General features: G+C 37.0%; 1 protein-coding gene across 3 annotated transcripts in view; it reads right to left on the reverse strand.

Annotated features, from left to right (window-relative positions):
* LOC106079189 (galactosylceramide sulfotransferase-like) overlaps positions 1–12,869 on the reverse strand; it is a 46,111-nt gene that overhangs the window by 13,002 nt on the left and 20,240 nt on the right. For 2 of the 3 annotated variants that reach the window (XM_056017631.1, XM_056017632.1), the window contains exons 2-3: positions 12,331–12,414; positions 5,277–11,089 (exon numbers count right to left, since the gene is read on the reverse strand). The exons of the other annotated variant lie outside the window; for it this stretch is intronic. In XM_056017631.1, coding sequence (XP_055873606.1) covers positions 9,910–11,089; positions 12,331–12,356 — 1,206 coding nt within the window. In that variant the 5' untranslated portion in view covers positions 12,357–12,414 and the 3' untranslated portion in view covers positions 5,277–9,909. Of the gene's footprint in view, positions 1–5,276; positions 11,090–12,330; positions 12,415–12,869 lie in introns of those variants that run through there. 3 annotated transcript variants of the gene reach the window in all.

The following is a 12,869-nucleotide window of genomic DNA, read 5'->3' on the forward strand; positions in this document are numbered from 1 at the left end:
CTGACGCAATACATTTGCGAAGAATTTTGTTAACAGAAACGTTTGGAAAAGTCTTCATTGAGTATTAAGTCGAATTTTTTTTTTTTTTGCAGACGCCTTTCGCGAAAAGGGTGTAGATTTTAATAGGTCTTTATTAGAAGATGAAACAAACATTTTTTGAACTATATTCTTTTTTATTCTTGTTTTACTTGGCTATTATTTAAACATGGGTTGATATTTTAAATGAATTTTTTTTTTTTGCCTTTGAAGACTAAATTGACCGGCTTCGCCCCCTTTCCTTTTCTTTTTTTTATCAGGACGTCGCTTTCCTTTGAGAGGATGTTGCGCCCCTAGCTGGTGGGCAAGTACCAGCTTGAGAAACGCTTGTATAATTCGTTTGCTTTTAAAATGTACTAGCATTACCCACCGGCCACTTGATTAGTTCCCAAGCTATATATTGTTTACTTTGGACGGAAACTACCCATCCCATTTAAATACAAACAAACAATGGAAACGGCCCGCATTTAACGCTCCACTGATTAAATAAAAAAAAATGTTTAGCATATGTTACATTGAATAGGAACGGGCCGTATTCTCTTTCTGTGTCTCTCTGACTGTCTCATGTTGTCTCTTCGCTGTATCCCCTTCTCCTTCACTCCCTCTCTTACTCCCTCTCTCTCTCCTCTCTATCTCACTCTTTCTCCTTTTCTCTCCGTCCATTATCGTCTCTCTCTCTCTCTCTCTCTCTCTCTCTTCTTTGCTCTCATTCTCTCTTCCTAACTCTCCCCTTCCTTTTTTCATGTGCATCATAATGCTCTCACACAGAAGCAATTTTCTCAATTAGTGTAACTAATTATTTAGTAATTTGAATAATGTATATAATTTATTAGCACCTGACTGAGCGATTTTACTCAGCAGCCACCCCCCTCTCTAATAGTAGCCATGTGATCCCTGATCCGTTTGAGTGTGTGGGGGGCGGTCAAATGTCAATGTCAACTATGTCGACATTGCTTGCATGATTTCGTATTTCGTAAATAGTAAAATGTTAAGAAGCACACACACACACACATATATATATATATATATATATATATTAATAATGTACACTCTTGCTATTATTATGTTCATGAGGTTTGGTTAATTTAAAAAAAAAATCGCCCCCCCCCCAAAAAAAAAATAAAATCGGACACCGCGCCCCCCCCCCCCCCCGAAGCTGCTCCCTAGTTCATTGTCACTTGGTGCAAATCATACGATATAAAGAAAAATCTTACGATCAAATGTATTTTTTTATACCTTGCTTGTTTTTAGTTTACAATCGTATAAATCTGATTGACTGGTTTCAATTAAACAGCCTGTTGGGTAATGACCTGTAGTAAATACTATATACAGAAACCTTTGTTCAAGAAGATTGTCAAGACAAAAAAAAAAAAAAAAAAATAAAACACTATTAAAAAAAAAGACAAATCCAAAGCTTATCTAAGGGGTAGAACTCCACATTTCCTTTTTATTACCTACCAACTCACATCGCAAAGAGAACATAAACAAAATATAATAACGTAGTTATAAAAAAAAAAGGAAACCTTATCTAAGGGGAAGAAATCCACATTGACAACCATACATCTAAATACTCAAAGGTTTATTTCCCTTTTCGATATTGAACTAAATTACTAAATCGCCACTCTTTAATTAACTAATTACTTTCAATAAATCGATCCATAAAACGTTTCTTTTGTAATCAACGAAAGGCAAGAAAAACAAAAATTTAAACTTCAACCGAAAATGGGAAATGGGAAAAATAACATGTTGAAACTTTGTACTAGACAAACAAAATGAATTTATATAAATCTAAGCTTTCTAAAAAAAAAGTTTCATCCATCTGTTCGACAATTGATCTCAAATTTCTTGGGGCCTACTAGTCAAACAAGAAGATCTAAATGTCTGTTACATCAGTACCGCTTTCGTTTAGATACTGAATGCATTACGGTACGTCTTCTAGATCAGGGGTTCTCAACCTGTTGTCGCGACCCCCTTGTGGGTGGATTGACGATTTGCCAGGGGTCGCCTAAGACAATCAAAAATAAGGATTGTTTTTGTCTATTTTTCTATTGCTGTGTATGGGGGATGGGTCGCGGCAGAGTGGAGGATTCTAAAAAGGGGTCGCCGAGCTTAAAAGGTTGAGAAGCGCTGTTCTAGATAGATATAGATCTCAAGGTCTGAAAGGGAAACTTTACTTTTTAACTTCTTCTGAGGGTGAGTGTATGTACTTAAACCAAGTCTTCTTCTTCTTCTTCGTTCTCATTGTTATGTTGGAGATTTCAGATGACTAGACCAATACATGAGATGAACTGCGCAGTGGTTTCCAAACCAGGGAGCTCTCCATATAGTTTTCTTTCTATCGGGGTGATTTGGGGCCAATGTCTTATACGGGCCTCTTGGTAGAGAGAGCAGTTTTGGAGGACGTGGTCGGCATTTTCTGGTGATACTCCACATGGGCAGATTTCACTGGTTCCAATTTTCAGCTTCCGGTACATGTGTTGTCGCATTCTGTTGTATCCGGTCCTGAGTCGAAAGATTAGACGTTGGTCTTGTCGGGATAGCTTATAGTAAGCGTCATCTTTCTTGTGATTTGGATGAGAGCTCGTCCATTTCTCATTTATTTTTTTTACAATTAACTTAAACCAAGTGATATGAAGGACTGAATCTGGTTGCTGACATTACTGTTATGTTATTGCAGTAAACAACACATACATTTTCACAATTTAGGCCAAGTCCTTCCGGACGGAGGACGAGACATCAAAAAGAGGACATATCCTCAATTTGTCGGACTTCTAGTAACCTTAAATAATAGTAAACAAAGATTAATGACAAGAAAGTTCAAAATGATTTGCATTCTTTTTATTTTGTATCTTGGAAATAACAATAACATCAATAATAACAACAAAACATAATTACCATAGTTGCAATAATGAAACAATTTAGCATGATTAAAAAAATTAGCCAGAAAAGACATGAATAGCAGAAAAAAAATGTCTAAATGTGTACCCTTTCTATAGAGAAAATCATTACTTAATGTATAGAAATATATAATTCTCTGTTTGAGTTGCTATGGTGACATTGGTTGGTTAGAGTAATGTATAGTAATCTCTAAGCCTCTACTTGAATAGCCATGACGTCATTAGTTAGAATAATGCATAGTAATCTCTAATCCATTACTGGAATAGCTATGACACGACATTACTAAAGACGCCAAGCTACGAAATAAGGTAAAACATGATTTTCAATAGTTTTTTTTTTTTTTTAGATCTCGACATGTAAGGAGGACAGACCACACACAACTAGTAGCAGATTTGTTTTTCTTTTATGGAGAGCGGCGGGGGGGGGGGGGTGTTTAAATACTCAGAGGTAAGGGCCTCGTTCCGAGACTAAATGTTTTTGGTTAATTTATATATAGGACCAATATATATATATATATATATATATATACAGTTTACATAATTATACATTTCTTTTTTAGTTTAATTTACCAGATTATGAATTTTGTCCTTTACTCTATTTGACACCGAGCTTATATCACCGATATCACTATTACTGTCTGGTACAGTGTCCCTACTCCGTGATCTGTAGCATCTTCCTTTTTCCCGCCAAAAGTATAGTGTAATGTACTTTAACAATTCAGATAATCGGTGGTCCATATAACTGAATTCGGAATATTAACTCTTTCTCTCCGTAATTATTTACCAAATTCTGGTGGAATCAACGCTGGTATCGTCAGTTAGGAGAGAAAGAGTTAAACGGTCCATTTCACTAACAATGTATGGGGATATAGCACAGCGCGTAAACATTAAATTCAAGTAGAAATATACAGGAGGAAACAAAGCGTTACACGTAGTAGCCTACTTTTAGGGTTAGAAATAAAATTGCTGATCTTTCACTGCATACCATCAAGACTACTTAGATACCGTAAAAAAAAAAAAAGTTCCACTTTCAGACCTTGTGGTCTATAGGGCAGATGATGTAAAGGTCATCTATTTCTGTGGGTGTCATGTGGCCAGCACAACGACCAACCGCCTTTACTTTTCCTAACTGATGTCAGGTACCCATTAGAGCTGGTCGGACTCAGAGGCGCCCGAAGATCCCGAAATTAAAAATCCTAGTCTTCACCAGGATTCGAACCCCGGTCCCAGGTTCAGAAGCCAAGCGCTTTACCGCTCAGCCACCGCGCCTCCTATTACTGTAAACAAAAAAAAAAAAAGACGGTTCGGATATTTGAAATCCGCATAAACGACATTGTACTGTAAAAGCCTTTCAAATATCTAGCACGTTGCATGTACATTATAATTAAAGAAAACAACGATGTTTACTTTTATCGAAAATGTGTGTCTGTATAGGATTTATCTTTTAAAACCTGGACAATTAGATGAATAAATATATCTTTCGTTGTTTTTTTTTTAAGCACCAATAGAACCAGTATTAATATAGATATAGATATAATAAGGAGAATAAATGTACATTCTTCAAGAAAAACAAAGCTAAGTTATAACTTATGTTGAAAGCATAGGCTATATAAAACATGGACAAAATAGTTGAATAAATATATCCTTTCTCTGTTCTTTTTTCTTCAGAAACAATAGAAACCATTAATATACATGTAAAATTTGTAGACTACATAGTCATACATTTATGTATTCACTTAACAAATAAGATATTTCTTTAAGAAACTTGATCCTATTTTTTTTTCAATCGAAATTCAGACTAAATAGATTTTTTTTTTGTTTTATTTCGTATAGTGTTTGAGTGAGTTGAACCCAGTGGTTGGGTTTAAAGGGAGGGGGAGGGGGTTGTATGACTTCGCTAGACGCAAGGCTCGTAAAGTAGTTCTGCACGTAGTAAAGAATGAATAAAATGCAAAGACGAATTTATTTTCTAATACAATCTCTTAAATTTCACTTATTATCCGTGGCGTAACTCTAGTTCGTCCTACTTGCAGAATTAAGAGAGTGATCTTTCTTTTACTTCTTTTTCTCGTCCAAACTCTTGAGTGAATAAGATAATTATATAAATATATAGATATAATTATGAAGCACAATTTAAAAAAAAGACAATTTTAATGATGTACCACAGTGATGCCCAACCTAATTCGACCAGCGGGCCATTTTAATTTCCGACACTCGTGTCGCGGGCCACATGACCGAAAAGGTAAAAAAAATAAATGAACTAAACAAAATGTAATTGACTTTTAACTAATTTTATGAGAAACCCATGGATGTAGTAATTACATTAATTAATGGGATATTGGAATGTTTTTTTTTTTTTTTTTGAGGTTTCGGAAAATGACTTCATTTCTCTACTTCAAATATGAGCAACATGTTAGCAAGTCTTACCACCGACTCATTTTCTTGTCTTGCCGCCATATTTGTTTCATAATGCTGTTCATATGTGTTTGTGTGTTTAAACAGCCACACGTTCTTTATAAAAACAAATATGTTGGCTTATTATCATGTTCCACAAAAAGTAAAGATCCGTTCACTTTTCCTGGTACATTTCCCATTAAAGTGTTCAATGTGGTGGTACCAATGCATTAGAAAATGAGAACCCTAACGTAGGTAAAGCTTCATTTTTCAACCTTTTGGGGGGGGGGATTTGTCTAAACTTTGTATTGACGTTTCGGCGGGCCGGATAGAACCACTTCGCGAGCCGGATCTGGACCGCGGGCCGTATTTTGGGCATCACTGATGTACCACATTTTACAAGTGACAGTGTCGTGTCATTCATTGACCCAACTTTATTTTACCAAATTATAAACGACCATATTACAATGACCCCTTTGGGCCTATATGAGACACGGGCCCCGGCGCAATGAGCCCCGTCGCGCCATTGTTGCTAAGCCGCTGGTTTCAGACTAAAACTAGTGATATTTCGATTCCAAAAAAGCGTTTTACTGCTGAAGATACGTGCGATTAGAGCCAATTGTCATCCTCGGCAAGCTGCGCTAGTCCCATTGCTAGGATTAGAGTTGGGCCAGAGTAAACTAAAAAGTTAGAAACTTATAGCTTAACTGGAAAAAAAATTAATTAAGGCCGAAGCTTATTTCGAAAAATTAGTTAAAATTATAGTTTAATTGATTTTTTGTTTAGTTACAAACTAAAAAGTTCAATTAAAATGTGTAAAACTTTTCAACATGTGGTAGCGGTTGAAACGCACATCCCTCTTCACTGATCATGTACACGATATCAACAATTATGCAATTAACAACTATTGAGTCACAGTCTGCATTTGAAGAGGGATTATTAAAGTAAGATGGTGGTAGAAGTTATGGAGCCAATATATATGTACGTGAACGGAGCAGCAATATTATGAATGGGGTTGTTCAGTCACGTGGTGGTGTTTAATTTCTGTTCGTTTATAGTGGAAATGTAATAAGCGTGTTAGGTCAATATTCAGTGATTTTAATCAATTCCTTTGCGGTAAACAATATTTATTTACTGCAGGAACATAAAGTACACCCTTTTTATAGCTTAAAACGTAGATGAAGCCGAAGCATATAATAGCATAATAATATTATTGAGATCTAGGTCTAAATCTTCAGTTGGCCCTATGTAGATAAGAGCATTAGGATAACTCTATAAAAACAAAATTATACCACTAATAGACTGCCCGGCTGAGTTCAACAACCTGGTCAGAATGACCTAAGCGTGTAGGCGTAGTGTACCGCTGTGTATAGTCCTTGATGACAACTGCGTTTTTTTTCCCTTGTGCATTATGCAATAGTGGTTTTTGTATGTTGAGTGGTCAGACAAGAAAATAACACATTGGTCAACTTAGACAAGAATATACACAAGGATACAAGAATTTTACACTAAAATAGTTACACACAATTCTTGCCCATAAGTAAGCAGACTCTTTGTCCGACTTTCTGGTATGAACTAGTCAGTTTGATGTACACGTGTAGGGCTCGTGTACTGTATGATGACAAGCCTACTATGGGGGACTGGCTATATGGGCATTCGGGCAAATGGGTCGGTACCCAAAAGGGCTGGTAGGGCCACCTAAAAGGCCTCATGAATGCCACTATAGAAGTTAGAACGTATTAAATTCTTAAAGGTTTAATAATATTCTCTTGTAAAAGAGGCCATCTGAGCGCCGTGTTAAAAAAAAATCAATCTTTTACAGACTCTACACTACAGCGTAATGCTAATGGGCCTCATTCACCAATCGTAAACAATCAACATTTAGTCACGTGATCTTATTGATAAAACAACGAAAAAAAACTGTCACGTGACAACCATCATGAATTAAACATGAGATCGCAAATTATAGGGCCTATAGAAAAGATAGAGCACCACGTGGCTAAATGTTGTTTGTTTATGGTTGGTGAATGAGGGCCATTTAATCTAACACATTTTTCGAAATAATGTAATAGTGTACATCCGTCGATAGTGCTACTATTAGAATTCATCCTTTTAGGGCCCCAATTTTAGCTATTAAAAAGCCACATAAGGCCTACTATATTTCTTAAAAAAATACAGAGTTCATTGTATGCATGCGTTCAGTTATCGATACATTATCTAACTTAACAGAATGATTTTGAGGACAGGTAGACCTAGAAATGGAGGTCCATCATATGATATACAATTTGTGGGCAGGATTGTAAAGAAATGCCCGGGCCGGGTTAGACACCCAGCCCGCCCCTGAAGACCACCCTGTGTTTTTTTTTCTTTACGCGTTATGCAATAGTCAATAGTAAAAAAACAAAAGTAAAGTTCCCCTTTCAGACCTTGTGGTCTATAGGGCAGACGATGTAAAGGTCATCTGGTTCTGTGGCCTACGGTTAACAAGGGTGTCATGTGGCCAGCACAACGACCAAGCGCCTTTACTATTCTCAACTAATGTCAGGTACCCATTAGGGCTGGGTGGACTAAGAGGCGCCCGAAGATCCGAAATTAAAAATCACAGTCTTCACCAGGAATCAAAATCCCGGTCTCCGGTTCGGAAGCCAAGCTCTTTACCGCTCAGCCACCGCGCCTCCAATAGTCAATAGAGCATTGTGGAAATGTCCGCCCTGGAACCGGATAGGCTAAGAACGAGAGTGAACATAACCTCCTGTAACCCCTGTAGGCTACCACAGTTATGCTCTAGCGAGCAAACCTGAACGTGGTGAGGATGGAAGAAGACTTGCTAACCCTGTCCGATTCCTCGAACCATTCACCAGCCGAGACCATACGAGCGGTGATGTTTCCTCTCCGGAACGCGATGTACGTAATAGGAATATTGAGTTTTTGTCCTCTCGTGAGCTAGGCCTCTTTCCTCGCATGGGACGGAGGAGCCCATTGTATTGGCTCAAGGGACAGTGACCCATGAACAGTCGAACGTGATTAGATGAGCATCTAATTGATGTGGGTCTCCAGACAGAAGGGTCGATGACAAGCACACCCTTCATGCTGGCCACGAGATAATGTCTCAAGTCTCGTACCTCACTCGGTCAGACTCTATCACCGCCACTCATTGATCAGGGAACACGAAAGATACCTGTGTGTAGTCGCTGAATGAACTCTTTATGTTGTCTGTTGTATTTATGTGTATTTTTCTGTTGTGTTGTCTTTATATGAGAAACGAGTCCTTGTAATCACAACAAATTTCCGTAAGGATCAATAAAGCAAGTCTTAGTCTTAAGTCTTAGAATCATTTCTCGGGTCAAAGGTTCACAAAAGGGATTTATCTCGATCCCTTTTTGGACACTTCAACTAGGTCCCATCACGTGGTCTAATGACGAGGTCAAACTTCATGAATATCTGCGTGTAAAACATGAACTAGTAGATATTTCACACGAAACAATATTTAAATCTAAGTATTCATCGATGTTTGGCTGAATGGTATAAGCCGCCTATCTACCTGACAAGAGTTTTGATCGCGATGTTGACTCGGTCACTTAAAAAGTTTACTTTGAGAGAAGAACTAGATTTGGACTAGATAAAACTATTTGAGATGCATGTATGTCCCGCATAGAAATCAAAAGCGTTTGACCAATCTTGATAAAATTTGACATAACAGTTCCTTAGATTATGATGGAGACCGTAGTGTATGTTTAATGCCCCACTCACAACCGGAAGACCCTATAAATAATAAAAAAAATACCTAAAATATATCTCTATTAAAGGACGAAAGTTTTTAACAAACCTGTTTTCATCCCGTTTTCACAGTATTTTTATTTTATATTTGGTATCAATATTTCGTCTAAACTAGTATACCCATTTTAATACTCTGCTTCATTTTAGTGGCGAAATAAAAGAATAATTGATAAGGGAACATTGGACATGTTCAAAATAGATCCAACTCCAGTCCACTAGATCAGTAATACCTAAACTAAGGCCTGCAGGCCGCGGGTCATGTCCGGCTAGGTGTAAATATAAGTCATCTAGTATATAAAGCAAGTAAGGAGTATATATGTAAGTATGTCTCGAATAGAAATCAAAACCGTTTGACCAATCTTAATCAAATTTGGCATGAATGTTACTTGGATCAGGGAGGAGGCCGATCTCCCACAACGAGAAGGCCTTAAAAATAATTTAAAAAGTATTTAAACCTATCTTTATGGAAGAACGAAACTTTTTAACAAATTGGCTAAACCAATTTTCACATTATTTTATCTTAGCTATGTAAGTGAACATTGCGCTAGATCCGTGATACAGAAACAAAGGTCTGCGGGTTATATCCGGCTAGTTACGGCTAGTATTTAATATGACTCAATGTTTACCAGGTCTGTTGATCGTAACAAACAATATTTCACTTTTTTTTTTACTTTGCTCTGAGCCACAAAAAATCGGAGAGTGCTCGAACACTTAATGACAAGAACCTGAGAAAAAGTTTGAAAATGATTGTCGTGGAGTCTCGTGATTTATACCTTAGCGCCCATTTCTTTTTAAGGGCTTCAGGTTAAATGTTATATATGCCTTTTCTCTCAATAAGTTTGTGCGCATTTTTATAATTAGGGATGTTTGACCGACTATACAAAAGTCCGACGGCTTGACGGAAACGCATGTTCGACAGTTCACAATCCTGATTTGTAAAGTTAAAAACCCCGTGCCATTTCGTTGCTTGTACAGTGAACGTTCTTCCAAACATGCAGTTAAATCGAACCTCTTTTAAAACAGTTCTAAAATATTTAAGTTCTTGAAAAAACTCGTCCTTTTGAATCGACAATGAGTTTGTAAATTTTGATAAGAAGTGATTATATAACGTATAATCTATCGGGCTAAACTTTTTATGATTTGCTCTGTCCTCATCCGTGGAGGGCCATTTTCTTTTTCTGATGTTTTGGTTGACAGGAATATACAAGATGTCCTTTAGTTCCCAACAGAGTTGATGCTTCAAGATCAGGAGACTCTCGTCAAAATATTCTAGTATCATAATAAGATCGAAGTCCTTGTCTAAAATGTCTATGTATTCTTTAAATTTGGATGGCTCAAGATGTTCCTGCATAAAACCCAAATCTTGTGCTTGCTTATTTCTCATGTAGGTAAAATTTGTACCGCTCTGAGTATACATATAAGGATTTTCCAAAAAAGACGAGATAGGATTTGAAGCGTTAAAGCGCTCAGGAGACATGGACACGAACTTCTTTTCAAATCTGTAGTATTCATACGTGGATACCATCTGCGCGAAGGGCTCTCGCAATATTGATATATAGGTCGTGTTTTTGGGCATGACCTTATGATAGAAGGTCCTGTTGTAGATAGAATGATGCGCAAGTATGTTGTACTCTTGGTTGTCGGGCAGGGGATAAAAAAAGTCCCTTGTCATCACTTCCCCGGGCTTCGACATGTAATTAAAGTCTTTAGTATAAAGCTTTGTGTTGGGGAGTGCAAAGTTCAAGTTGTGTCTCAGGCCAAACCTGAACATGATATTGGCTATCGTGGAGCTTCCGGTCTTGTGTGTCTTGATGAAAACGACGTTTTTGATTGGCTGGCATCGTGGAACTGCCGGAGAGGCGGACTCAGGAAACTTGGGTTTCAGGTGGATGTGTAGATGTGTCGTTTGAATGAGCTTTCTATTGTTTCTTACAATCGAGGAGCTGAGCAGCACCAAAAGACATAGAAGGATCGCGAAAATAAATCTGGAAATAGAAAAATACAATGAAGATTATTATACTTCTTTAATGTTTATATGACAATAAAAATATATACTTGATGTGTTGAATGATGTAATAATTGGGCAAGGTCTTTTATTCCGAAGGTTAAGGATAGTGCTATGTTTCAAATGACTATGCAAACCCAACTGCGACTTGCTTATTTTCCCGCATCTGGAGCAGACAAAGCCGTTGTCCGCTGGGGGGGAGGGGTCTTTTTGAGTTTTCTTTTCGTCTTCTGCGCCTGTCTTCAACAAGTGTCTCTAATGTATGTCCCGGTGAATTTGTAAGAGCTCTCCAACTGTCTCTTTGAGACGCCCTCTGCTGCCAGTTACTTTCCCCTATGCCAGTGAGAGCGACACGACTCTTGAGTTGATCTTTATAGCTCTTGCGGGAGCACCTCCGTTACGCCAAAGAAGATCGCGTTTGGCATACGATCGTTCCCCATGTGGGATGATAAGTGTGGACCCAGCTCGATAATGTAGAGTTAAAATGCTACAATAGAAGCCACTTCATTAGGGCCTACATAAGGAATAACTGTATATTATTTAATTCGTTATCTCCCAGTGACGATACCAACGTTGATTTGACCTCATTACATTTTTGGTTTTTTAAACTTAAATTAGTATTATATAATTCTATGCCTATTATAACATTTTCTGATAAAATACAAAACGTTTTTGAAGTTTAATCATAACAGGGTAGTAAAACATTAAAGAGCAAAATGAATAATTTCACCGGAACGTGGAAAATAAGTACGGAGAGAAAGAGTTAATCTTCTAAACATATAACATTTTGCAAAAATAGCCAAACCAGTTCTTCTAAAGGACTTTCCCCTTACGCAATTATTCCGGTTACTTGTATTTTCTTACACAGCAGTCGCGTCATTAAATAGCTGCAGTATGCACATTTGAGACCAAACGAAAATCAAATTCCGACAACAGACGTAGACGACGAAACCTAAATCTACCACTGGCGGACAACGGTTATGTCTGCTTTGGAAGTGACAAAAGATATAGGTCAGCGATGGGACTGAGTAGAAGTGTGAAATATTGTACTCTTCATTGATCTTTGGACTAGTTATCCCTAGTTACCTCTCAATATTGGCGTATACCTGGCATGCCCATGGACTCAAAAAAAAAAAAAACCTTTAGTGTAATAATTTTTTTAAGTTGTCAAATATTTGAATGCTTTAAAAAAATGTTATATTTTTTTTTTTACATTTGCACCTTCGAATAATCACTGTTTGCAGCATCCTCAAAAATTTCCGCTATGGTAATATCCAACTTCCGAGATTCTTTAGTTTTCTTCATCTGTATCAAATAAAAAAAAAACAGGTTAAATTGCTTTCAAATAGGTATATCTAGATCTATTTCTTTATATCACTATGTTTCAGTTGTTATTTTAGATGTTTTTTTTTTTTTAAAGTGGTCTCTTTTTTTGACCTAAAGCTCTAGATCTAGAATGTAGATATGTAAATGTAATCTAGATTAAATTTACGTAAACATATAACCACCTAAAAAAATTCAATAAAATTGAAAATTGAAGCAAATTTAAATTTACTGTTATCGCATAGTTACGGTAATACGGCTGACTACGCCATGTTAGATTTAGCCAAAGATATAGTCTCCAACCAAATTTATATATATATTTATTATTTCTTTTTTTTTGCTTTGAAAAACAATTACGGTCAAACTACAGTGTTCCCCGTGTGGCCAACGATCTAGTTATTCTTTTCTCATCAGCTATATCAACTGTTACAGTTCTA

Source organism: Biomphalaria glabrata, chromosome 18 (assembly GCF_947242115.1).
Source record: "Biomphalaria glabrata chromosome 18, xgBioGlab47.1, whole genome shotgun sequence".
Taxonomy (NCBI): Eukaryota; Metazoa; Mollusca; class Gastropoda; family Planorbidae; genus Biomphalaria; species Biomphalaria glabrata.